The sequence below is a fragment of the Crocuta crocuta genome, unplaced genomic scaffold, assembly GCF_008692635.1.
Source record: "Crocuta crocuta isolate KB4526 unplaced genomic scaffold, BGI_CrCroc_1.0 scaffold62, whole genome shotgun sequence".
Classification (NCBI taxonomy): Eukaryota; Metazoa; Chordata; class Mammalia; order Carnivora; family Hyaenidae; genus Crocuta; species Crocuta crocuta.
Genome location: NW_027529173.1, coordinates 3757327 through 3784890, shown reverse-complemented (window position 1 = coordinate 3784890; position 27564 = coordinate 3757327). Strand labels below are relative to the sequence as shown.

At 34.9% G+C, this 27564-nt stretch overlaps 1 protein-coding gene across 4 annotated transcripts in view; it reads left to right on the top strand.

Moving 5' to 3' along the window:
- The window catches only part of HDAC9 (histone deacetylase 9), a 908040-nt gene that overhangs the window by 498310 nt on the left and 382166 nt on the right, over positions 1 to 27564 (top strand). For all 4 annotated transcript variants that reach the window (XM_077757662.1, XM_077757659.1, XM_077757660.1 and 1 more), the window contains 2 exons: positions 22470 to 22601; positions 25738 to 25853. In XM_077757662.1, the coding sequence (XP_077613788.1) occupies positions 22470 to 22601; positions 25738 to 25853 (248 nt within the window). The remainder of the gene's footprint in view (positions 1 to 22469; positions 22602 to 25737; positions 25854 to 27564) is intronic.

Below are 27564 nucleotides of genomic sequence, written 5' to 3'. Positions count from 1 at the left end.
GGAAACTAATTTGACAATAAACTATTAGGAAAAAAAAAGAATCATTTACTCAAAAGTTAGTTGTGGTTAGGTTAAATCAAGGAACAAAATGGTTGAAGTTTCACAATTCAATAAACAAGAAGCTGGTCTCACAGATTGTATGCGCAATATGGATGATAACTAGTTAGAGCCAAGAGCAAGTATCAATTGCAAATTGTGTGATAATTAAACAACCTTGTAAGAACTTTGAAAATCTAATTCAAAGTATTTGTTTGTGGGGAAAAGTAGTATGAAAAAGCTATTATACCCTAGAAGGACAAAGCACAGGAAATAATCTTATGGTTTGGAATTAGATCTGGCTGAGAATTACAATATAGTGCTACCACTTAGAGCTATGTGACCATGGGCAAGTTAAAGGACGTCTCTGAGCCTCCGTGTTTTCAAATGTCAAGTATGGAAAATATTTGTCTTGCAGAATTATTATAAGCAATAAAGATATTGCATGAAAGCTTCCAGCACAGTGGCTGATGTGTTAGTCTCAGTATATATTACCTGTGTGAGTTACTGAGGACGATGGTATGTAATTAATGGAATTAACTACTAATTAATAGTAGTAACCATATGATATAATTATGGAAGACTTGGAATGGTAAAAGGAATCTGGAACTATGGTATTAACCCTGTCACTAATATTTGACCTTAAACATAGCACTTCATGATTTAGATCTCAGATTTCTTAAAGAAAAGATTTGGAGCAAGTGATTCATAGATGTCTATAAGTCTAAAAAGGAAACATATTATCATGTTTCATGAAGAGTAAGATAAGAAAATGTTAATAATTTGAAAACCATATAAATAAGAAATAAATGATGATGCTTTTGCAGAATTATGTCTCAAATTCATTATAATTAACTGTAACAAAATCTAATGACATATTTTTCACTCCCCATAAAATGCTCAATTAGAAACAGGCAGGACATTTTAGATAAGATTGGAATGAGAAATTGGCAAAAAATAATAATTAAGATTTTAAAAGCATTTAGCCATCTGCTGTATAATCATGAGAATGATTGAAAAAAAGACTCCTAATTTATAATATTCACAATTTTATGACTTGAAACACTGGGGAAAATATTCCATGCAAATATGTGCATGGAATTAAATATATCTAGATATATTTAATGAAATAAATTAAAAGATGACAGAAAATAAATGGTGAAATGTTTGCAATTGTATTTTCTTTAAATTTTCAGCTACTCACTGGATTATTTGAAGTGAAAGTGTCCTTTATGGCAAAGAAATCTGGAGGAAACTATTATCTGTTTGCTCAAAAACTATCTGTGTACTAAGGCAGCATATAATAAAAGTTTATCCTGACATGCAAAATCTTTTATCAAGTGGCCTTAATTTACCCAGCCAGTGTTACCTTTATTTTTGTTTCCCAATCTTCCCTTTTAAAAAGGGGGCGTTAGAGCTTCTTCCTTTATCTCAAGATTTATACATTCTTTACCATCTATCCATATAAAAAATAAATTCAAAAGTCATTTTTTATAAGACCTTCATTCTGTTACCTTCATTCTGATATTTTTCTTATTTATATTCCCATTTCTCCATACTTTTTGTTATAAAAGCTGATAATCATATGTTAATTATTAGATATCATATTTCATACTGTTATTTTTATCTTCTTTTTCCCCAATTAGATGGTAAATATGTCCTTGAAGAGAGTGTTTGTAGCATCTTCATTCCATATCTGACAAACCACGCTTTCTGCTATGCCTCTTAGTGAGTAGTAAAGAAATCAATATATACAAAAAAGGATTTTTGTCATTGATGAGCTTACAGTCTTTAGAGTGAGGCACATACAGTAGGTTCCAGAAAAACTCATTTAAAATTAATTTATCATAGCATTTGGACCACCTTACTTCTTGAGGAACTATCATTTTACATTTCCAGATTATAAACATTCTTGAGTAGAAGGTAAGGTCCAAACTACCTGAAGAACGTAGATAAGGGAAGATACTGAGATATTATCTTTTTAGTGTTCAGCATTCAGCAAATTTAATTGGAATTATCTATTTTAATTTTATTATATATATTTTAAAGTAGGTAACACAGAAGAAATTCTCAGAGAGCATTTACTACCTGCAACAGCTGTATTTATGTGGTTCTTTGAAAATAATGGTATAAAAATTCTGTATTTGTATTATCCAATTCAGTAGCCACTAGACAAGTGTAGCCATTTGAAATTAAACAGAAATATGGCTAGTATGCCTGGGGAGATATGTTTTTGTTGAAAATTTTCAATAAATTTGAATTTAAATATCCATGTGTAGCTGTTTACTATCATATAGGACAGCTTGAATATAATAGACTAAAGCAGGCACAAATGTGGCCTGAGTGTTACTACAAAATCCTTCCGATGCCCAGGGCAGACATTACTGATCAGTTAGAGCAAACTCTTCTCTCTGACTTTGGACACAGACTTAGAAGCATTTTTAAATCACATCACCTAAGCCTGAACAAAATTATGCTTTTTTGGAACTCTTAATTTTAAGTAGCAAGAAACCAATACAAAGTAGCTTAGCTTAAAAAAAAAAGAGAGAGTATTTGGAGTAGTTCTTTTAACTGAATTTGCCTAGTCTCCATGTGCTTAGATGTTAGTTCAGTGTGATCACATGTTGTTATTAGATGCTCCCTCCAAATGTTGACAAGGATAAACTAGTACAGTCCTAGGCTTACCTCTTAGCTGCTTAACAAAACAGCAAATCAAACACTTTCTACCAAGTAATTCTGATAAATTACCAAGACTAACTTGCTTGAACTGCTTGGGTTTTGTACCAACCCTGAATACATCACTCTCACAGTGAGACAGATTGCACTGAGGCGTGTAGGAGGGAAGACTGCCTCACTTGCTCACCCTGGATGTTTGAATGGAATTTACAGTTGTTCTCAAATGATCTGGACTGAGAATGGAACTCTGACCAGCATTTATCCTTCTAAAACGCACCTCTGATTCTGTTAACACTATCTCCCTTTCTTTGTTTTTACTGTCATGTTTTCTGCAAATAGTACAGATTTCACTTCTTCCTTACCAATCTTGATGCCTTTTATTTATTTTTCTTGTCTTATTGTTGTGGCTAGGACTTCCAGTACTATGTTGAATAGAAGTGGTGAAAGTGGACATCCTTTTCTTGTTCATGACCCTCAGAGATTTTATTTTCATCATTGTGTCTGATGTTAGCTGTGGGTTTTCATAGATGGCCTTTATTATGTTGAAGTGTGTTCCCTCTAGACCTGTTTTGCTGAGAGTTTTTATTATTAATGGATATTGTATTTGTCAAGTGCTTTTTCTGCATTTTTTGAGATGATCACGTGGTTCTTGTCTTTTCTTTTATCAATGTGATGTATTGCATTGATTGGTTTGCAAATATTGAACCACCCTTGGATCCCTGGAACAAATCCTACTTGATCATGTTGAGTGATTTTTAATGTGTTTTTGGATTCAGTTTGCTAATATTTTCTTGACAACTTTTGCATCTATGTTCATCAGGGATATTGGCCTGTACTTTTCTTTTTTTGTAGTGTTTTTGTCTGGTTTTGGTATCAGGGTAATTCTGTCTTCATAGACTGAATTTGGAAGCTTTCTTTCCTCTTCTGCTTTTTTTAGAATAGTTTGAGAAGGTTAGGTATTAACTCTTCTTTAAACATTAGGTGAAATTCACCAGTGAAGCCATCTGGTTCTGAACGGTTGTTGTTGGGAGATTTTTGATTACCAATTTTAACTTTCATTGCTAGTAATCAGTGTGTTCTAACTTTCTATTTCTTCCTGATTCAGTTTTGGAAGGTTGTATGTTTCTAGGAATTTATCCATTTCTTCTAGGTTGTCCAATTTGTTGGCATATAATTTTTCATAATTTTATTATAATCCTTTGTGTTTCAGTGGTGTCCGTTCTTATTTTTTGCCTTTCTTTTCTAATTTAATTTATTTGAGTGTTTTCTCTTTTTTCTTGGTTAGTCTGGTGAAAGGTTTATGAATTTTATTGATCTTTTCCAAGATCCAGCTCCTGGTTTCATTGATGTGTATTAATTTGATCCTATTAAATCTCTTGGTCAAAATATTATGTTATTTTCATATATGCCCTGGGACTTTCTTCAGTGGTCTCTTCAGGTCTGAGTTTCTTACTCATTCTCAAAAGTCACTGTAAGCACTCTAATTTATAGGAAGCTTTTCCAAACCCTTTTTTTTCTTCCCTGATGTTGAAATCTTTTATAATTTAGCTCCCTTAATTTTCTTTGCTAACTTTGTTATTTCCATGTAAACACTGCCTCTGTGTAATAATGAGATTTACTCAGTGTCAGGATTTGAGTTGTGTATTTTTTGGTCTCAACAATAGAGATCACAGTATTTTTCTATAATATATCAGTGTCTTTCACATTTTTTAGCTATGACATACTGCACAGTGTGGAATACACACACATTCCCAAAACAAATAAAAATTCATAATAATTTTATCATGTATAATAGTTTCTTTACTATTCTATTATAAAATGCTGGTTACAACACAATAGATTTACATCATATCCATTTTGCAAAACACTATAGAGGATGATCATGCAAAGTTTATGAAATGAATATTTGCCAGAGAAATGTGCTGAGAACTTTATGATATAAATCATTTTTGGACTAAATAATGTAATATCAAGAAGAGTGTAATAATTAATTACATGATGATGATGTTTACCTACTTCAGACACTGTTTTGCTTCCAGTAAAACATTGATAAACAAGAGAGCAGCAAATTACCTTGCTGTGATACTTGGTAAGGGATAAATAGATAACTTAGGGATTTTGAGATTACTACTGGCAGGAATACTTTAAATATGTTTTTAAAATATGTTTATTATATAATTTTGAAGGGAGATACTGTTAAAAGCTGGTTAGATTTATATGATAGTAATAGATCACATTGGTCACTATAGGCAAGATACCATTGTAAATATCTATATATCTTAATGATTCCATACAGCAACCCTTGAAATACATCTCATTGTTTTTCACTAGTTTTCCGACAGGGGAACAGTCACAGAGAAGTCAGTAATTTCCCTCAGTTCTCTTTTTATTTACATGAGTGAGTGTAATGCCAAGTTTAAAGTTTAATGCCAGGTGTGAAGACAGTTTTATTTCAGGACCTGGCCTTTCAATCCCTATGTTTTATACATAAATAAAGGGTATATGATATCATTGAAAAAAGCAGTTTTACTAAAGTCGCATCACCAGGTTGGTTGATCCTAATAAAAGTAGTGAATTATAAAAATTAAATTGCACCAATTACAATTTAACTTCAGTCTAATGATGAATAGTGTTCAAAATATTTTAGAAATAACATATGAACTTGTATTTGTCTTCATAAGTCCATCTAGTACAGACATTTTCCTTTGAAAGCAAATTATTTGACACCATAAATCATGTATTCTTTATACATCTAAATATTTAAACATTTCTTTAAATAAACAATTCCAGAAATAAAATTTTAAGTTGGACTTTCCAAATATATTTGCCAGAATCAAATATAAGAGCTAATTTATTGATCAATAACAGAATTCTGAGAAACTGTACATGTAAAATTAGTGCCAAAATATGACTTTACTGTCATGGTATAAGAAAATCCTAGATAAGGTAGTGCCAGACTCAGTTTGCAGGAATTCACTTAAGAAAATCTTCAAATTCCATAAAGGTGGCATAACATAAATAACTAAATGACAAGATTACCATTGCAATTTTCTAGCAAAAAGAAAAGAAACCTTGAAATACTGGCCATATATTACATTTCTTGAGTACACAAATGCTGATAGTGAAATATTTCTAAAGATAATAACCAGATCTCAAAGATTTTATAAAAGTATAAAATGTTATCCATTAAAATACTCCAAAAATGCTTTCTCTGTTTCTTTTATGTCTTGGTATTATGCTATTTTGATACTGATACTCTGTTAAACAAATTTTATCCTTTCATGATAACTATTCTATTTGTGAAAACACATGCAGTAAATACAAATAGAAGACATGTCTCATTACACATTCTTTGGATTATTTTTTAAAACCTTTACCCATTTTATTCCCCAAAGGTCTGATACGGATATACAATATTATGTGACTAAGATGATAATGTTTTAAAATTTTTAAAGTGCTATAGACTTATAAGCAAGAAGTGAATGCTGAAGTATGGAGGGAAGTCTTTAGAGAGAGAATGGGTTTACAGTACCTTTGGAGCAATGAGTAGGTGGAGAGGGGGAGAATCTAAAAGGCAAGGTGAGGGGCGCCTGGATGGCTCAGTCGGTTGAGCATCCAACTTTGGCTTAGGTCATGATCTCACCATTCCTGAGTTTAAGCTCCAAAATCAGGCTCTGGAGCCTGGAGCCAGTTTCAGATTCTGTGTCTCTCTCTGTGTCTCTGTCCTCCCCCACTCGTGCTCTGTCTCTCTCAAAAATAAACATTAAAATTTTTTTAAAGAAAATGCAGGGTAATAAGGAATGAGCATCTTAAGGATCTTAAGGTGGGGTCATTCCCAAGATGTCCTGCCATTATTGTCACCTCCCAGGTTTAAAACTTGACCCTCACTGGGGCACCTGTGTGGTTGATCTCATAGTTTGTAAGATTGAGCATTTGATGGGGCTCTGCAATGGGCTCTGCACTGATTGCATGGAGCCTGCTTGGGATTCTCTCTCTCCCTCTCTCTCTCTCTGCTCCTCCCCACACATGCATAAGCTGTCTTTTTCTCTCTCTCAAAATAAATGAACTTAATTTATTTTTTAAAGTTGACCCTTGCACCTTCCACTTCAAGACATGCTTCTTCCTCCTGATTTCTTCAATTCTGCTAAAACCTCTACTCTCAGAGGTTGACTGTGAGATTCATCTTAGTTTTGTCTTTTCTCTTGTCCAGTAATGAAGACCTTTTCCCTACCATCTCACTCTTTTTTAGATATATATTTTTCCTCCTTTAATACCTAATATATAATTTTGCGTGTAGCAAGTGCTCAGTTAATAGTTGTTAAAGGTGTGTCTCATTCTTCTCGTCTGACTGCTATTAGTTCTCCTTCCGAAATGTCCAATCATAATTAAAACCAATTAAATGAAAATCAGCAACATTCTCTTTTTTTCCACTCCTAGCTCAAGTACAACATTTAAACCACCTGAAATAGAATAAACTGGTAAGAAAAACAATGCTGTTCTTTGAGCCCTGATAGAACATAAATTCCGTGAAAATCTGTTCAAACCACAACTCTAATTAAAGGTTTTAGCTGCCAAATAATATGTTCTGGTTAAAGCCAAGTTAGTATTATGGAGTGTTTCAGGAATAACAGCACAGGCTTTATACTTTGCTGTTGATTTTCTCATGGGAAACTCATGTAAAGGAGAGTGATACCTCCCTGTTGACTTTAACTTTTAGAAATGCAAAGCATGCTGAAATTGTACATAATTCTCTTCTAAAGAAAAGGAAATAGCATTTCAATGGTTTTCCTCAGTGTCTTATTGAGTTATGGTGGGGCACAATTATGTCTGTTAAATTGATTTACCAGATGGAACGTTACATTTTATATTCATCTGATTAAGTTGTAGGAGACTGGAATTGTATCTCATACCATGAAGATCGTATATAAAAGCAAAATTATTTTAATTAACTACATTTTGAAACTGGCTAATTAGACATTTAAACCATTTTTTCTCTCCTTTAACTTACATTGCACTAGAAAAAGGAAATTGTTCTTAGGTAGGAATGAGCCCTATAATACTGTTGTTATTTGGCTTAATAATCTATTATCTCAAATGAAATCTGTAAAGAAAAAAAAACAGTAAAATGTTGAGTGCATTTTGGAAAGTGCTTGCTTATCATGGCTACTTAATATGTACACAGCATTCTTAGCATTTAAGGGTTAAAATAAATGATCCTTAACTTATACCTTTATGAATCTTTAACAGAAAAAAATAAAGAAAAAGACTCTATTTTTGTCTTTTTTCTCCTTTCTATCTTTGAACAAATTAAAAAAAAATGTTAATAAAATCTTTACCTTTTATAGAAAACTAAGTCTGATAAAATAGTAAATATTAATTTTAATTACATTATTGTCCTAGTATTTTGCTAACTATTGAGCCTACATTATTAATAATTATCTTTAATATCTGACCTCTTACCTAATAATAATGCAGTAAAAATAAAGCACAGTAAAACCCTTGATCTAGTCAAAACCAGTATTTAGGAATATGCGACTTCCAAAACAGTGCCAATCTTGGAATTCATTAGACTGCTGTATTGGCTTCCAATGGCTCCTATAATAAATTACCACAAACTTAGTTCCTTAAAACACACATATTTATGATCTTTCTGAATTGGAGGTCAGAAGTCCAAAATAGGTCTCTCTGGGCTAAAATTGAGGTGTCAGCAGGGTTGTGTTCCTTTCTCGAGGCTCTAGGGGCATTTTTATCTCCTTGACATTTCCAGCTTCTGCAGAGAATGCAGGGGCTGCCTGCATTCTCTGGCTCGTGGCCCACTTCCCTCTTCAAAGCCAGCAGTGACTAGATGAGTCTTGAACTGCATTGCACTGGCACTCACTCTTCTGCTTCCCTTTTTAGTATTTTCAAAAGACACTTGTGATTATCCCGGGCCCACCTGGACAATCCAGGATAATCTCCTTTAAATGAGCTAATTAGTAACCATAAATCCATCTGCAATCCTAATTATTTTTTCACTGTGTAAAGTAACAGTCACAAGTTCTGGAGAGTAGGACATAGATATCTCTGGCAAGGGTGCCTTATTCTGCCTACCACAAGTAATTTAGAGTTTTTATTAGGATGATGTTTGCTACAGAATCCTTTCACTTAGTACTTCTTTGCCATTTTATTTGAAGTTTGAGGTCTATTTACCTAGCTAGCTATCCAGACAAAGTTGGCTAATAGACGGTGTTTAACAGAAGGTCTACCTAGAGAAGGGTTCTGAGGTGACCTTAATAAATGCAGAGGCAAAATATTCTCTTTTACATAAGTCTGAGATAGATATTTGTGTTTTCTTATAAATACATATTACAAAGAAAATCTAGAATAAAGATAATAAAGCTGTGAATTCCATTGAGATAGAAGTGAATTACTAAGAACATCCCAAAACTATAAAGTATACAAAAACAAAATTTGCAAAGGGAAATAATTAATAAAAAGACCTGCCCAAATGACTTGGAAGGTTTTGAAACAGAAAAAAGAACAGGAAGCAAGGTAGGGTTTGAGCCAGGTGAAGGACAAACTCCTGTTGTTCAGAAATCAGTGCTGACCCTTTGTTATTGGTGCTGTTGATCTATGGCACCTGGCTGTGTCTCATGGGTTTTGAAGGGCCAAATGTACCTAACGGTTGCACTGAAAGACTCAAAATTATATTGAAGCAGATAACAGTTCCAAGTAGTAGTAATGAAGCACTAAACAATATAAATGTGCTTGGCAAGGTTGACCAGAAAGCCACTTAAACTAAGCTGAACAATGTGATTGCCTGAGGAGACTAGTGGAACCACCTTCTACAGAGGGAGCCAATCCAGAAAACTGGAGAACTGTTTCTTCTCTAGCTTATCATAGAATCTTCTGTCATCACTTGCTCTTAAACCTTCCCTTCCTCAACACGCCTTCTATTGCAGTTCAATACCCATTTAGTTTAATGCCCATTCCAGTGATTGACCATTCTCTGACTCCAGTCAACTCTCTTTTTAAATTTTAAATCTAGTATTCCTACCCTCCTACCTAATACCTCTTCTTTTTTAATTAATTAAGTAAGTAAGTAAGTAATTTCTAATCTCAAGGTGGGGCTCAAAAGGATCCTGACATTGAGAGTTGGATGCTTTACTGACTGAGCCAGCCGGGTGCCCCTGTAATACTTCTGTCATCTTCAAGGCTAAAATCCTTACATGGCAGTCACAAACTTTTTCCTCCCTCCTCCCCTCCCGACCTAGCATTCTCTGTAATCTTTCTCCACTCGACCCTCTCATACCACTTGCCCCACCAGCACCAAACAAGTTACAAAACCATGAAAAACTCTCTGCTTCAACCTCACATAAGCCATTCACATCTGATTTTCCAAATAGTCCTTACTCTTCCTATGCTGTATGCTTGAATAGTTCATACTTCTCTGTAAATGCTTAGCTGATACATATTTCCCCTCTGTTAAGGTTGACTTGGTGCCTTCTTATCACCCACAAACTTACCCTAAATACTCACTACATTCCTTAATCCAAATGTATTTGCCCAAATTAACCTGGACATATCTTTTTGAATATATGTCTATATTAAAATTAAAGTTCTCTGAGAAATCTTTGAGGAAAATATCTTTAGCTTGTGTGCTCTTATATTCAGAGAGCTTATAATAGGCGCTGAATAAATTTCTCTTATATGAATAAATAAATGTATAGAGTAACATTAGGAACTAGTATCATATCTTTAGGTATTTAAAAATACAGGAAGATTCTTTATGAAATAATTTTTAAGAATGTAGTTCACAATAATGTTTTCTTGGAATAAGATTGAGTAAGTGCTTTTGAATAGTTGTAAACTGGGCAAGTCAGAAGGAAACAAAGGAAACAAAGTAACAAGCTGGACAATGATTTTATAGCTTTATGGGAATGACTGAACATTTTTACATAAACTTAAGAGACAAAAAGTGTTTTTAAAAGTTTATATTTGAAGAAAGTAAGGTTTACAGCATTTAAAATTAGACAATGATTTTACTGTATTTACCATATATCATTCTCTTTAATACTTATAAACTCTTTAAAATCAATGAGAATGTCACATTTGCAGGCAAGAAAATTGAGGCATAGAAACATTGAATGATACTTTACCCAAATCATACCATTAGTGGCAGAGTCAAGACTGAGAATCAATGCCAGACTCATGAATGTGACCAAGTAAGGTTCATGCTGAGAGCATAAATAAGTATAAGAAAGGTTAGATTTATGGTGATACACAGAGAGTTATTAGGTGATAGATTTTAATTTTCTGGGCCATACAGTCCTGACTATATGCTTGTTTTCTGGGAGAAATTGTGTCCCTATCAAATACTAGGCTGTCCCCATACAGATCTCACCCATGAAGATGGTCCTTACTCTGTCATGAAATCAATTCATATCTTTGCTTATACCTGTAGCTCCTGTGAAGTATCTGGGTAGAAAGTATTAAAAATTTTACATCACAAATTAAATTATTTTCATGACATTTCTATTTGACAGATCATATAAAGGATACATCCAATAAGGAAGTAAATAAAACTGTAAAGTACATGGTATAATTTTTTTCATGCATAGACAGGAATTTGTTTATTACTGAAATATTATTAGCAGAATTAAGTAATGTATTCTGAATTTTTATTTATAAGTCTAGAATTTTAGAACTAAAGAGGGCTTTTCATGTCTATAAATTCAGATGCCCCCAAGTAGCACATTATGTGAGTTGTAAAAATACAAGTTCAGATATAAAACTTTAATATAAAACTTTAGGCTTTAGGTTAAAAATTACATATTAGAGGGGCGCCTGGCTGGCTCATTCAGTTGAACATCCAGCTTCAGCTCAGGTCATGATCTCATGGCTCATGGGTTAAAGCCTTACGTCAGTTTCTGTGCTGACAGCTCAGAGCCTGGAACCTGCTTTGGATTCTGTGTCTCCCTCTCTCTGCCCATCCCCTGCTTGTGCTTTCTCATTCTGTCTCTCTCTCAAATAAGCATTAAAAGTTTTTTTTTTTTAAATAGATTTTAGAAACTGGATTGAAGAAGACTGAATATGCCCCTAATCTAGTTTATTTCAATGAAGTGATAATTCAGCATTTTACTGTATTTTCAAAGTATGGATTTTCAGAATTTGTTCTTACTTAGGTAAATATTTTATACTTAAAATATTAAAATGTGTAAAAGAAACTATACTAGATACATGTCTAGATACATATGAGGTATTCTAGACTGTAGAGGATATGATTTCCTTGAATCCAAAACGTTATTTTTCATGCTTGCCAGAAAAATGAAATTCCTTCTGCCTTACACATCTGGTCTATAAGACTTCTTGCTATAACACTGAATATCAAGAACTTTTTAGAAATTAGTAAATTTGAAGTTTATCTACTTTGCTTCTCAACAACAAAGTTTGAAACCTAACCTTTGATTAAATTTCCTTTCATGCTTGAATATGTGCAAGCATGCATTTATTCATTCAGCAACTGTTTATTGAGACTCACCATGAGTCTGTGTAGTTGCTAAGTACTGAGAATAGACATAAAATTATGACATCTACTGTTCTGACTACTATGTGTGGTAGAGTAATTTCAGTGAAACGGTGTAGGTTAGAGCCATATCGTGGTGGTTTGAGGTTAGGAAGTGGTGGTGGCGAGTTTAAGGGTACTTAAAAAAAAATAACTTGACTGTGAATTAAAGTATAACTACAGAGAGTAGCTAATAATTTATATCTCAGGAAGGCTTATTTTTCTTTGAATGGGAAAGATACAAGCATGTCTATGCTAAGAAGACAGAGAGAGAGTTTGAAGATATGCATTGAATAGCCTCTCTTAGTATTNATCATATAGATAAACCACATCTTCTTGATCCATTCATCCATTGATGGACACTTAGGCTCTTTCCATGTTTGAGCTATTGTTGAGAGTGTTGTTGCATGATATTTCTTTGAAGCTTTATCTTCCATTTAGTATCCCTTCCTCAACTTGTTAGCATACTCAATCTTTATTCCTTGAGTTTGCCAACACCTTCCCTGGACAAGGTTGTTTTCTCATTATAGAATTGTACTTTCCTCCCACCTTGGCCTGTCAGTATCTCACTCAGCCCCCAGGATTCCCCTCTCTGCCTTATAGCTCAAGGCTGCTTGTACTTACAGCATAGCATTGATCACAGTTAGTCTATCATTCATTTTTGTTAGACCTTGAGTACCTAGGAGAAAAAGGCTTTCCATTTTATTGATGAGGCAATTGCCTCAGTGCTTAAAACACCCCTTTTTCACATTCATTGATTGATTTCGTTCATTCAATAAGTAACTTACAGATTTATTCTATGTAGTAGGTATTGCATAAGTGCTGAATAAGCCACAGAAACATAACTAGACCCCTTCCCAGCGCTCATGGAACTTGCAGTCTAGGTCTCAATATTTTATTCAGTAAATTCTTAATTAAATGGCATTAAACAATGGAACCAACTAAATAGAAAGTTTTCATTTTAACTATAAAAATTGATAAAATATTGTATAACTTATAATTTGTTTTTGTCCAGAATCATATTGTTTGATTAAAGTATCTTATCTGTTAAAAATGGGAATTTGTACTTTAAATGTCCTAAAAATTCAAAGAAAATTGTTATTTTCTCCTGTTTGTCCAAGTATTTTTTTTCTTAAATCTAGCATTGAGTAGAAAGTTTTGTATTCATTTATTCATTCAATAAATTTCTACTAAGTGCTGACGAAGCCAGATGAGCACCAGGCACACAGGAGAAACAGTGGTGTAAAAAAGGCTGCAGGATTTAGCATTAGTACTGCTTATAGACAGAAGAAACAGAGTGTCTTGTCATGGGCCTTTGAGTTTTAGAATGCCTTCTCTGGCTCACAAGATGAAGCATGCATGAGTACTATGGGAAAATGCCCACTCAGAGCCAACAACCTCTCCATTCTAGACTACATTCCTGTTACCAGGACCTCCATATGTTTTCCCAATTTCTCTGAGCTGCTTCCTAGGACTTAATAATACTCTTTGCCCTGTATGCCCATTGACATTTTTTCTAATCATAATAAGGTTGTTGTTGTTTTCTTCCTTTTTTAATAATTTTTTTAATGTTTATTTATCTTTGAGAGAGAGACAGAGATAGAGCACAAATAGAGAAGGGCAAAGAGAGAGCGGGAGACGCAGAATCTGAAGCAGGCTCCAGGCTCGGGGCTGTCAGCACAGAGCCAGATGCAGGGTTCAAACTCAGGAGTCATGAGATCACGACCTGAGTCAAAAACGGACACTTAACTCACTGAGCCACCTAGGTGCCCCTTGTTTTTATTTTCAATTGTGAGAGACCTAAGACGTAAACTCCCGTTTACACTGACAGAAGAAAATACTCACAAATGTGAACGTTGATTCACAACAATGTGTGCCACTGTGCTGTCTTTCCAAGCAATGCTGTAGACCACGTAAACATCCAGTTATAAAATGTTTAAATAAAATATTAGATACTCACATGTGAATGTGACTAAATAACATACGGTACACCCTTATAATGTATTTTTATAAGAATATATAGCTACTTGAGAAAAGATTCATAATAGATTTTTAAGTGAAAAACAGAATAGATGGAATTATTTTAAAGAATACATAATTGCCTGTGAAAAGACTCATAATACATTATTAAGTGAACAAACAATATGCAATCAAAAATATAATTTGATTCTCATTTTCAAATATTTTTATATACAAAACACAAAAGAAACATGCCAGCAGGCAAAACTCAATTTGTCCCATTTATAAAAATATTGAACATGTATGACCTATATAATCAGAAAACGGCAATAAATGTTATTATAAAATAAACACTTTAGAAGACCACACTGCAAATTGGGTAATGTGCATAACATTTACCAATATGCTTTTTAAAAGAGAATAATTCTTTTTAACAAATACATATATTTGGTATATTCTCAATAAGAAGATGGATAGATGTTTACAATAGTATTTATGAATCAAAAAGAATAGTATTATAATTTCTCCAGGAAATTGCATTCATAAATTACCATAAATATGGCTAGTTATTAAAATTTAAAATTACTAAAGAAATGATTCTTTTAAAACTTATACATATGAATTATATATTGTTAAATGGTTATAATTAGAAAGAGTTAGATTAGAAATTTTGCTCCTTGATATCAAAATGTACAAAATCTGACTCATAATATTAATGATCTGTATTATTTGAGCCAAAAATGTCATAAGTTGTTTTAGATTTGTAGTATTATCCTGATGCTAACTTTGCAAATACATAGCCTTTGTCTACTTATGAAAAGTTTTTTTTTTTTTAATTTTTTTTTTTTTAATGTTTTTTTTCTAGGAGAGAGAGAGACAGCGTGAGCAGGGGAGGGTCAGAGAGAGAGGGAGTCACAGACTGAAACAGGCTCCAGGCTCTGAGCTGGCAGTCAGCACAGAGCCCGACGCGGGGCTCGAACCCACGAACCGCGAGATCATGACCTGAGCTAAAGTCGGACGCTCAACCGACTAAGCCACCCGGGCGCCCCTACTTATGAAAAGTTTTAATTAGAGTAACCTATATCTTCAGATAAACTAGATTAGGGAATTTTCTATGTCCCCAAAGTGTCTTTTCATAATTGTAATGATAACTTAATTGCACAGTTCGCATGGGATGGATTCCTACACTGCTACCCCGAAAGGGAGAAGTGACTCAGGCAGGAAACCTAATCTTCCTAAAGAACATTCAAAAGAGAGTGAACGAGAGGTGAGTGAGTAGCTCAGTCAGTTAAGCATCTAACTTGGCTCAGGTCATGATCTCATAGTTTGGGAGTTCGAGCCTTGTGTCAGGCTCTGTCCTGACAGCTTAGAGCCTGGAGCATGCTTCAAATTTTGTGTCTCCTTCCCTCTCTGACCCTCCCCTACTCATACTCTGTCTCTCTGTCTATCTCAAAAATAAATAAGCATTGAAAAAAGAAAGAGAGAGTGTGAATGAATGATAGATTTTATGTGTTTGATTCCAAGTGACAGAGTGTTAGAATATGGCAGCTCCTAAGGAAGCCCTGTGGGTGGGAGACAGCAGGAGAAATCCAGCAGAGAGGAGTCTGGGTGAATGAATCCACAGATCTAGCACAACAGGAAAGAATGACAATGACAGAGAAGGAATTTGAAGTTGGCAACAGAGGTCTCACCTTCACTTGTGATTATAGTGCTAAACATGTAGTACAGGTAAAATTGTTGAATATCTCAAATATTCATTAGTATAAAGACACATTTATTAATCTGGTACTGAATTTTGATTAATAATTATTATCTTAATAGTATTATTTTTAAACATTTATTTATTTTGAGAGAGAGTATGTGTGCAAGTGGGGAACAGGCAGAGAGAGAGAGAGGAAGAGAGAATCTCAAGCAGACTCTGTGTTGTCAGTGCAGAGCCCCATGAGATCATGACCTGAACCGAAATCAAGAGTTGGATGCTTAACTGACTGAGCCACCCAGGCACTCTTAATTAATAGTATTATTGACCATTACTCAATGGAAACTTCTTCCTTTTTTCCTTATGATCCTTTCCAATGGAATGAAGAACATCTGTATACCATGTTAGGTGGTATTGAATCTTTGTCTAAATTATTGATATAAAGAATGTTCATAATTTAAGATTAAAAGTGAATAGAGACAAAATGAGCACAGTAGGCATCATTCTTGGTAGTGATGTATCTAACACAGAAACTAGAGTAAAAATTATAAACAGGCAAGTAAAAAAAATTGAGGAAAATATTTAAAGTCAGTTACTAACCAAAAAGGATTTTAAATATACTGAGTAAAAGATCAGAAAAGGACGAGTACTATTTCTGTTGCTTTTATAGGTAACATTGCCATATGCAAAGGTACTAAACCAATTGTAGATCTTATCCTTATAGTTGTCTCTTTATTTTATTTTAATATAAGTTTCTTAACCTTACATATAGACTGTATTAAACATTCATTTATTCAACATCTATTGATTAAACAACTTTTTTGTGTGTGACAGCCAGCCAGTTGAACTAACTACTCTATTCTACCCAATGATAAAATGATTCACGAAGATCAGACAACTCACCCACGAAAAGTTAGCATTGAAATATGAGTCTGGTCTTTTTGTGTCCAAGACTTGTTTGCTTCTGCAAAAAATACTTTCCATGTCTGTATGTGGGTATAAGTGTGCAAAAAGGATACCCTTGCAGTCACATAAACCAAGCTGTAGTGAAATGACAAGTCTGGGCTTTGTCACTATTGGAATCCTAATTTTTTAAACTGTGCTTCTGCTACCTGGCTTTACTATTTTTTCCCATTGTTTGTTCTCATTCCCTGCCACACCTAAGTTCATTCTGCACCATATATGAAAAGAAAGATTTGAAATACATTTAGCTCATGGAGCATCTTACAATATTTTTTGTTTCCTTTTGTTACCATTTTAATTTCTTTTAAGTGGAAAGAATAAAAGGTTTTAGTTCTGTCCTATTTATTTTAATATTGATTGCTTTTATTTAAATGATGAGAATCAGTTTTTCTTGCAAGGTTTTCTTCTCAGCAGACACACGGATTCAGATGGGCACACACACTGAAAAGCTTGCCTTCTGTTTCTGTGATTAATTGAGATGTAGAAAGTGATGGGTGTGGCGTAAAAATAGAAAGGCAATTAGTGCAACTAGGCATGAAATACACTGAGATACAAGCAGAATGTCTCCCCAGTTAGTGATCTCTTTCTGGGCTCTTGAGGATTAGCATCCCATTAGCAAGTCACTGGAATGGAAATCTTCAGCCTTTGGGGAGACCAGAGCATTAAAAATGGAATTAACTCTAACTGCAAACTGAGTCAGCACAATAGATCATTAATTCTACTCCTTGGGTATATATCATGCTGAGCTTTGGTGTGTGGGTTTCTGAAATATGAGGAGTGAGTTTATAAAGCATTGCAATGACTAAATGATGGTTATCTATCATTTCATCCTTTGTCCTCACTACTAAGAATGTCTTTGGTGACTCAGATAAAAGTTTTTATTAGAACTAGTGGATACAGACCTTTATTTAGAAAAGTTTTACATTGTATATATTTTCTAATGTTTATTTATAAGAGAGAGTGAGAGAGCATGTGACACAGGTGCACAAGTAGGGGAGGGGTGGGGGGAGGAGAAGGACAGAGGATCCGAAGTGAGTTCGAACCCATGAACCGTGAGATCATGACCTGACCCGATGTTGGACGCTTAACCGACGGAGCCACCCAGGCGCCCCAGTGTATTGTATATTTTGAAAAAATAAATTTATGTTGCACTTACAGAATATCAGTGTCTCCTAGTTTTTAAAAAGCTATGTCCTTGGGGCAGCCGGGTGGCTCAGTCAGTTGTTTCTGACTTCAGTTCAGGTCATGATCTGAAGGTTTGGTTCATGACTACTAGCCCTACAAGCCCCAGGAGCCCTATCAGGCTCTCTGCTGTCAGTGCGGAGCCTGCTTTGGATTCTAAGTCTCCCTCCCTCTCTGTCCCTCCCAGACTTGCTCTGTCGCTCTTTCTTTCAAAAAAGTAAATAAACTGTATAAAAAACTAAAATAAAAGCTGATTAAAATAAAAATATCACAATGATCTAAGTAGTTTCCACCCAAAAATTGAGAATTACATCTTTCTGCATGAAGTTGACTTGTTTTGCTTTCTGTAGAAACACCAGTGATTAAACATTAAAAATGTTTGGAAATAAATTTCTAAGTATAAAAATATATCTAAATATTGATTGTTTTCAAGTGACTTATAGTATTCACTGATTTCTGATAATCTTGTCTTTCTTTTCTTACTCTTCTACATCCTCTGAGAATTTCTAACACATAGTATTATCTCCTTTGATCATCTCAGTGTAGCACACTCATTAACAACCACCATTTACTGATTCTTACCTCAGGGTTTCTCACACTTGGCAATACAGCAATTTGAGTCCAGATACGGATGTCCTGTGCACTGTAGGATGTTTAGGAGCATCCCTAGCTTCTACCCATTAGATTCCAAACAGCTGTACCCCATACTGACCATCAAAAATATCTCCAGACAGGGGCGCCTGGGTGGCTTAGTCGGTTAAGCATCTGACTTTTGCTTAGGTCATGATCTCGCGGTTCGTGGGTTCGAGCGCCGCGTCGGGCTCTGTGCTGACTGCCAGCTCAGAGCCTGGAGCCTGTTTCAGTCTGTGACTCCCTCTCTCTGACCCTCCCCTGCTCACACTGTCTTTCTCTCTTTCTCCTAGAAATAAATTTAAAAAAAAAACATTAAAAAAAATATTTAAAAATATCTCCAGACATTACCAATTGTCCCATGGTGTTAACATCTTCCCTGACTGAGAAGCACGGGTTTGTCCTTTACTGGACATGATTTCATTTAATTCTACAATAACTTTGCAGAGGGACTCTGTTAATCAGATTCTTGGTAGGAAACAGAATATACACAGTATTGGTTTTAGACTTACGAAATAAACACTTTACAACTGCTTAAGAATGTTGAGGTGCCCAGTAAATAGCAGCAGTGATAAACCATTCCCACCCCCAGAGTTGAAAATGCAAGGAGAGGAAATAATATTTCTGGAGCACTGGGAAAGCTGGAACCATGGAGTAGAAGCCTCTAGAGGGAGATGGAATCAGAAGGAAACAAAACTCTAGCCAGTGATGCAATACTGAAGCAGAGAGAGCACTCCTCCTTAATCCTTTATCACTAACCAGTCCCACCAATAGATGAGATGAGCCCAAAGGCAATACAAACAGCAAAGGACTAAGTGATGCAATCCTAGGATTCAGCCCTATGGGCTCAGGCAAAGTTGAAATATGGAATCCACTGGGGCACATGGAGGGGGGGAAAAAAGAAAAAAAACTGCCCCCATTTTAACATGAAAAACTGAGATTTAAAGCTAATGTACTCCATGCCCTACTGGTAATCTGTAGCTGATTTGCATAAATGAACTGACACTCAGAGACTAGGAATTATTCAAGGTTATTGATTTCAGTAGCTGATAGATACAAGATCAGAACCCAATTCTTATTCATGTCTGGTGTTCACTTTTTTTGTGTTGACCTTTGAAAGAAATTTTAGAACCGTATATCCAGCCCATTCTGAAACATACATAGAAATGAAAGCTATGTGCTGACCTGAAAAATCATTTTTTCCCCTGAAAAGCTTATGGAATTCTAGGTTTCATGTAGAATGTTTAAATGGCAAATGCTGTTTTTCCAAGCTTTTGGCACATTTCTGTCTGGATTGCAGAAACTCAGCCCCAGCTGGTGCAATGTGTTAGGAAAGAGAGAGGGGCTGGACTGAAACTCAGGAAAGTTGGGACCCAGTCCTGGCTCGGTCATTCTGACATGTGCCACCCTTAGCAGTAGTAGCAATAATGAAAATTCCATAAACCTTTTCTTCCCTTGCATTCATCCAGATCTTCAGTTTCCGGGTATCTAGTCAGGTGGCCATAACTCTAAAATAAAGTATTAGATTTTCATGTTTCAGAAATGAAGAGTTGGGCTTAGAAAGCACTAGAGTCAATGAATGTCCCATAGCTGGAAAGTGGACTTAACTTCACCTCTTCTCACTGAAAACAGTGCATTTTCTACTCCATCCTTTAAAGTGATTGATCAACTGATATATTTCCTCTGAAGAGCCAGTTGGTATTATTTAATACTTAGATTTCATCATGAAGGCTAATCTAGATGAAAGTATGAGAATCTGTGATTTTTGTCTTTGGGTTTATAAGCAAGGCTACAGAGGAAAGCAGTAAGAGTTAGTACATAGATCTTCCTCATGTCTTCCTTTCTAGGTTTCAGATGAATAAATTTATTAACTGACAGCTTTTTAATTGGTGTTTTAAAGGAATTTAAAAATAAACATGTACAGGGAAACAAATCTAAGTGAATTAATACAGTTTTATTTTCTCCCTTTAACCCTGGTTGAATCAGATGCTAGTAATTCAGATCCGGACTTCTCCACTTAGCTAAAGTGGACTGAGAATTTCTGGAAGGTCTGGAAGAACCTGAATCTTTTACCCAAAGTGTTTACCTTTTTTGCCTCAAGATGGGGGCCCCAGGAAGTGGTACATATTGTGGCTGCTGACACTGAGCTTCTTGTTCTCAGCCCTGCTCTGTGCCCACCCCTTCTTCCGTTTTTTACTTTTGCAATATTTTCAAGACACCCGTTTTCACCTTTTCAGTGTTATCAGCCATAAAATTAGGTGTATAACACAAAAAAATTAACTTGTTTTATTTTTCATAAATGAATATTTCTTTCAAGTTTCTACTTCATCAGGCTTGTTCCAAGTAAAGCTAGAATGTAGGGGTTCTCCATCAAGCCGCAGAGAAGGGAAACAGAAAAGAACAAAGACAAAATGAACATATAGATATTTGAATCCTAAACATAAAAACAAATCAATAAGAAAGAGGGACGAAGAAAGAAAAGGTTGTAAGTTTTACTTTGATACTCTTTTCAGTCAGGCAAAAATATAACATTCCTTCAAAGAAAACATTTTCACTCACCAAAAATTCAAGCTACATGGTACTATCCTATTTGAGACAGATGATTAGTAATGCTTTGGGAAAAAGTTTATAATTGTTATGATGTTCATACACAAGGAAAGGTGGAGGAGAAGTATTTCAGTATCTGGAAGAATACACTTAAGCTACATTATCTAGGTACAGATCATGGTGTCATCCCTTCTTACCTCTAAGACCTTGGGCAAGTTACTTACCCTCTCTGTGTTTGTTGCCTCATTAATATAATCAAGGTATAAACAGAATCTGTCTCATATCAATTTTTTTCTTATGGTTAAACAAGTTAATATTAACAAAGTATTTACAACAGAAGTGGAATCACTACATGAATGTCAGTTGTCGTTGGAAACACTGTCATCATCAACGTCATCATCATTATCATGACCATCACTCACTTGTACTACATAGGGATTCAGTCCAACGTTCCCATTCTTCTAGAGTATAATTACATAGGAACCTAATACATAATAACTATAGAACATCACTATGTAGAATAGTTTAACCAAAGAAATACTAATGTATTATGAATAATATGCATTTGTACTTTGGAACATATAGCCTAACTCAGAACTTTCAATTCTCAGGCTTGACCACCCTTTGTTTCTACTTGACTGTATACTAAATATGTAGAAAGTTTTATTCATGGTGATTCTACTTGGTTTGGTGTTCATATACCGAGTATATTTTCTCACGATTTCAAGTTAGAAACCACCGACAAAGAAATATTCCAGGAATCAGAATTAGACATAAATTATATGCTGCAGAGGTGTCTTCTTATTACCAGAAGTCAGGCCAGAGTCTCTAAAATCACATTAGGGTACTGTTTTTATGGTATTGCGTTTCACCCTTGAGAGAATTAAAGAGCTGACAAAGACGTACAATAAATCTTACTCTGACCCAAACATATTTAATGATTAAACCTCCCAGCAATCCCAGTTCTGTCAGATAAAATAAGTAGACAATACATATTTTTACTCTTTTTTCACTTTCCATTTAGAGAAGTAGAAAAACATTTTGCACATTTCATAAAAATAATTACTATATTTGTCTGTTTCATTCATTTGGAGTTAATGCCTTATTTACATGGTTGGAATTTTAATTTGAGATGAGAAGGAACCAAGAAAAGGGTGAGCCGTTTTTTATACACAGGAGCAACTGGCTCTCTATTTTTTAATTTTTATCTATTTTCTTTGTCTCAATCCCCAGCCTCTGAGCCCAACTTGAAGGTGCGGTCCAGGTTAAAACAGAAAGTGGCAGAGAGGAGAAGCAGCCCCTTACTCAGGCGGAAGGATGGAAATGTTGTCACTTCATTCAAGAAGCGAATGTTTGAGGTGACAGGTAATTGAGGACTGGGCAGATATACACTAAAAAATGCTGGTAGGAGGAATGAAAATAAATAGTTTAGAATAAATATGGCTGTTGCATATTAAAGTTATTTTGAGGAGAAACATTTCTTGAAAGGAAACTATATTGAAAACTCACAAATAATTCAGTAAACCCTGCCATGCATTCACCAACTGTGTTAAATAGGAAATGAATGAAAAACAGAACTGTGTCAGTCTAGGCATAACTAGGGAATGCCAAAGCTCACCTTAATCTTTTCAGAAACAGGCAGTCCATTTTAGGAATGCCAACCAGAAGAATATAACTTTTAATGAAATTTGATCAGAAATGAGCAGAGGGAATGAGCAGAGGGAGGTCCAAGAAGAACACTTCCCCCATACTCAGACATGAATGTACAAAATACATCTGGGAAAATTAAACTATGTGGAACAGCAAAACCTTGACTTTTCAACAAATTTACAGAACTCATAAATGACTTTATGTGTTTACTAGTGAACTGGGACTCATGGCAGGAGGGGGATATATTGCCTTTTAGGAAGGGAAAGAAACCGTCATTTTCACTAGTCTCAAATGGAAGAGTTCTTATTTTTTTAGCTGCCTGGTTAGTGGTGGGGTGAACAGGTTAGGAAATTCAACCTGATGCCTTACAAAGCTTTCTAGTCCCAGTTGTACCTGGTCTGAAATTGGAGAGGATCTAGGGATATGAGAATCAAAAAGAGTAGCCAGAATAATAGTATGGACTACTGTTTATTGAGTACCTACTTGGAGTTATGTATCATATCCAGTCATTTCCTACGGTTGCATGAAAAAAGAAGTGGTCATCTGCAACCATTTTTTTCGATGGTTATACCAGTCTGGTCAGTTGCTATTGTTCCTCCAAGATCAGATCTTATCCTTAGCAGGTAAGGATAATAATTTTTAAAATGATTCGTTTTCTGTATCTCCTGTGGCCATCATAGTGTATAGTCTGGGGAGACAATAGGGAAAAGAGCGTGGAGGTGGAAAATACAGAATACTAACATGACTTGGTAGTTTGACAGGTTATTTAGGGGAAAAAAAAAAAGAATATGTCATCTCCTATGCAATCCTGATAGATTAATATGTTTATCTGAATAAAGTATTATTGGAAATTTTTTCTTTGACAGACAAGAAATATTAAATAAACAATTACTGAAGTTTTTATTTTTAATATCAAGTATAATCACTAATTTGGACCAATTCTAAATTCAGAGCTACAGACTTTCTTTTTCAAAACACATATTTGTACTTAAGTAAAAAAAAAGCTTAATTAAGTTTTTATCATAGAGGTACTTGGTGGGCTTGAGGAGTTGGGGAGTGAGTCTGTTTTAATGAATGTAAAGAAGATGAACATATCATTGTCTAATGTAAGTAGACATAAGTGATTTTTCTAATTGGAGATAATATGCTCCCTCATAACAGGAAAAACTACCATATACATTGCTTTGCTTTTTTTTGTTTGTTTTTGCTTTAGAATCTGATTATCTAAGGTAGTATTTATTTATCCCAATGTTCTTTTCTATTTATAATATTCTCTTGATTGTAATTTTCTTCCCACAGTCACTTGCCATATTGCAGCAGAATTTTGCTCAATCTGGGTAATGATTACTTCTAATTTAAAGGGGTTATGATTTGCTGGAGTTTTACTCAAGTTTCTTTTTTTGTTTGTTTTGAAATGCCATATTTTTCTCTCCTTAATTTGGTGAGATAATGAACTCCCCCTTTCATCTGAGGAAATAATGTGTATTCAAAGAGACTTGCATGTTTATTAGACACACATTTCTGGTCAATGAACTAGGACTTAAAGACACTTTGGTAGATTTTTTTTAACTAGTATGTTGTACTTATTCTAAATGTCTTTGGGGAATCTGAACTACCAGACAGACAGCTTTATTAACCTGACCTCCTCCCCTTTTCTCTGCCAGCTTTCATGTAACTTGGATGAGCTGTTTTTGGATCTTAATAGTAATTACTTTTACTATCTAGGCAGAGACCATCAAAGCATCCTAGCAGTTAAATTGCTGTTCCCCTCACATCTCTACATCTTTCTCCCCCATTTCATAGGTTCAGGTTCATGTTGTTTCCAAACCTATGCCCTCTCTCCTCCCAATAGCTGATGTGGAAACCACTTGCCATCTTCTTCTTTTTTTAAATTCTAGAGTTTTCTGCCCCTTTTCTCACCAACTCCATGTTATTTTAAAATTCTAAGCCTTGTCACACACCCATACCTGTGATGCCTTCTCCTCCTCTCCCTTCTTCTCCACTGCCCCCATTTCATGAACCACTTCTATTCACTCTCCAGTTGCGATATCATTTATTTTCTGAGACTTTTTCAGTGTTCCCAAAAAATCAGTTGCTGCCTCCCCTTCCAGAGCTCATCCAGTGCAATGTCGTAGAATCCTAGAGCAGCATTTATTTGCTGTCTTGAGTTCTAGTGCACATGGCAGTGATTTCTAGATAAGGAAATACTTCAGTCTGAATATCACACACAAAGATATAAATAATATAATTTAAAAATGACAAGGCAGGTGTAAGAAAATAACTTTCTGTTTTTTGTTTCTAAAGACAAGATATGAAAATGAACCATTAATGAGAAAACAGTAGTTAGTCACAGAAAGGGCACGAGTTAGGAGCCTAGGGGAGAAGAAGCTTCCCGAAGTGTTTTTTGATGTGTAGTTTTCTCATTAAAAGAACAGCAAATAAAAAAGAATCAAAGATAAAGAGGTTTTTATCAAAATGTAAGCAAAATATATAGATAGAAAGGCAGTGAGAAAGATGTGTTTAAGAATTTATACCAAAGATCTTCCTTATTTTTTTCATCAAAAATTTCTTAATGTTCTCTAAGTGGATATCCTTACTTTTCTAGAAACTATTAAGTACTGGGTTGTATTTTTAACAATGAAAACAAAGGAAGAAAAGTGGTATGAAAATTCAAAAGTGTTTCAAAAGTTTCCACAGTTGTTTTATTTTATTTTTTTTAATGTATTGAAATGGTGCTGTCATTCCCATAGGGAAAGAAAAGAGTGTTCTGCTGTATGTTACGTAGAGTATAACCAAAGCTCATCTTTGTGTGTTTTTCATGAATCTATTTGTGCTTCACAATGTTTTACAGAATCCTCAGTCAGTAGCAGCTCTCCAGGGTCTGGCCCCAGCTCACCAAATAATGGGCCAACCAGTAACGTTACTGAAAATGAGACTTCAGTTTTGCCACCTACTCCTCATGCTGAGGTAAGGCTCTTAGTATTCCGATTCTTTTAAACATTAGATCCTTCATAAGACTTTTAAATGAAGTGAGATTTCTGAACTGAAGTTTAAAGCCACCTGTTCTGTTATTTTTCTGTAGGCTTATAATATATAGAATTGAATAAACTTGATCTTATTTACAAAGTTTGGATGACAATCAGGGTTTGAAAATATTGAAATGTAATCCTCAAAAAAACCTCTTAGTGATTCTGAGTATACACTGCCCAGCAGTTGTGCAGCTCAGTAATATTATGTTTACTTTTATTCTGATGGGGGTAGACCCATAAATAAGTAAAAACAACTTTGTGCAAATCTCTCAGTAGAACAGCCTAGCAAAGTAGGTTTTATCCATTTACCCTGGCAAGTGATGAAAAAAGGAGCATTCAGCTAAGGAACATAGGGCTCCACTGAGCAAACATTTACTGAGGACCTACTAACTGCCAGCCATTTTACCTGGAAATGGGAATATAAAGATGAATAAGATAGGAACTCTGTTTTTGAAGAAGGAAATATTAAAGGAAATTGATCTGAATTTATGCAGTCAACCCTAATAACATTTTTCAACACATAATTTATTGAAACCAATGATGTAAGAATAGAGGAAAATAAATTTATGAGTCAAAAAGAATTTTTCTATGTAGTTTTGGCATTATGTTGAGCAAAGGCTACTGTCTATAAATAGCCATTCTTATGGAATCAGCTGTTTTGAAGACACCATCAATTTTTTTAAGTTTATTTATTTATCTTGAGAGAAAGAGAGACAGAGAGACAGAGAGCAAGCACACACAAGCAGGGGAGGGGCAGAGAGAGAGGAGATGGAGAGAATCCCAGGCAGGCTCTGCATCATCAAAGCAAAACCCTACACAGGGTCTGAACTCACTAACCTTATGATGTGAGATCATGACCTGAGCCGAACTCAAGCATCTGACACTTAACCAACTAAACCACCCAGGGGCCCCTGAAGACCCCATCAATTGACTGAAACCCTTGATTTTTTTTTCTGTCATTATAATTCCTCCTTACCATGAATTGCTCTATGCAGGGAAGGCTGGTACAATAACTTCTCATATATAACTGCAACAGTTGTATTTTATAACAGTCATGATAACTGAGAGCTGAAAGAGACTGGTCAAGTATCTGATTCTTGGGTCATATAGCTTTCCTGATTTGTAATTATCAAACTTCCACTAAAACACTTATAGGAAACTCCCTTTGCTATTTCCTGAGATGACCCAGTTGATTTTGGATAGTTAGCCTGACTGATAGAAATGTCTTCTGTACATTATGCCAATATCTGTGTCTCTGTAATTTCATACACACACAGCACACACACATACACTTACACCACAGTATTTATAAATTATAAAATTGTCTGGCTACAATATAATCTAAGGCAGAAAACCAGAGGTTATTCCTGATAAGCAAAGGATTGAAACAGTGAAGTCACTTTTACTCCAGGGAAATTTGTGTACTTCAGTTTTGAGTTTTGGCTTTTAGAGCCTCACAAAACTCAAGAGATAGAAGGCAAAGCTCAGTACTGACCAAGGAGGATAATCTAACATGAAACATTAAGCTGGAATTTCAAAAGTCCATATCTGCACTATGTTGATGAGTCCCTCACCCCCACCCCCAGAAGTGTCTGGATACAGACCACAACAGAGACAGAATTTCTGCCTAAAAAGTTTTCACCAGAAGC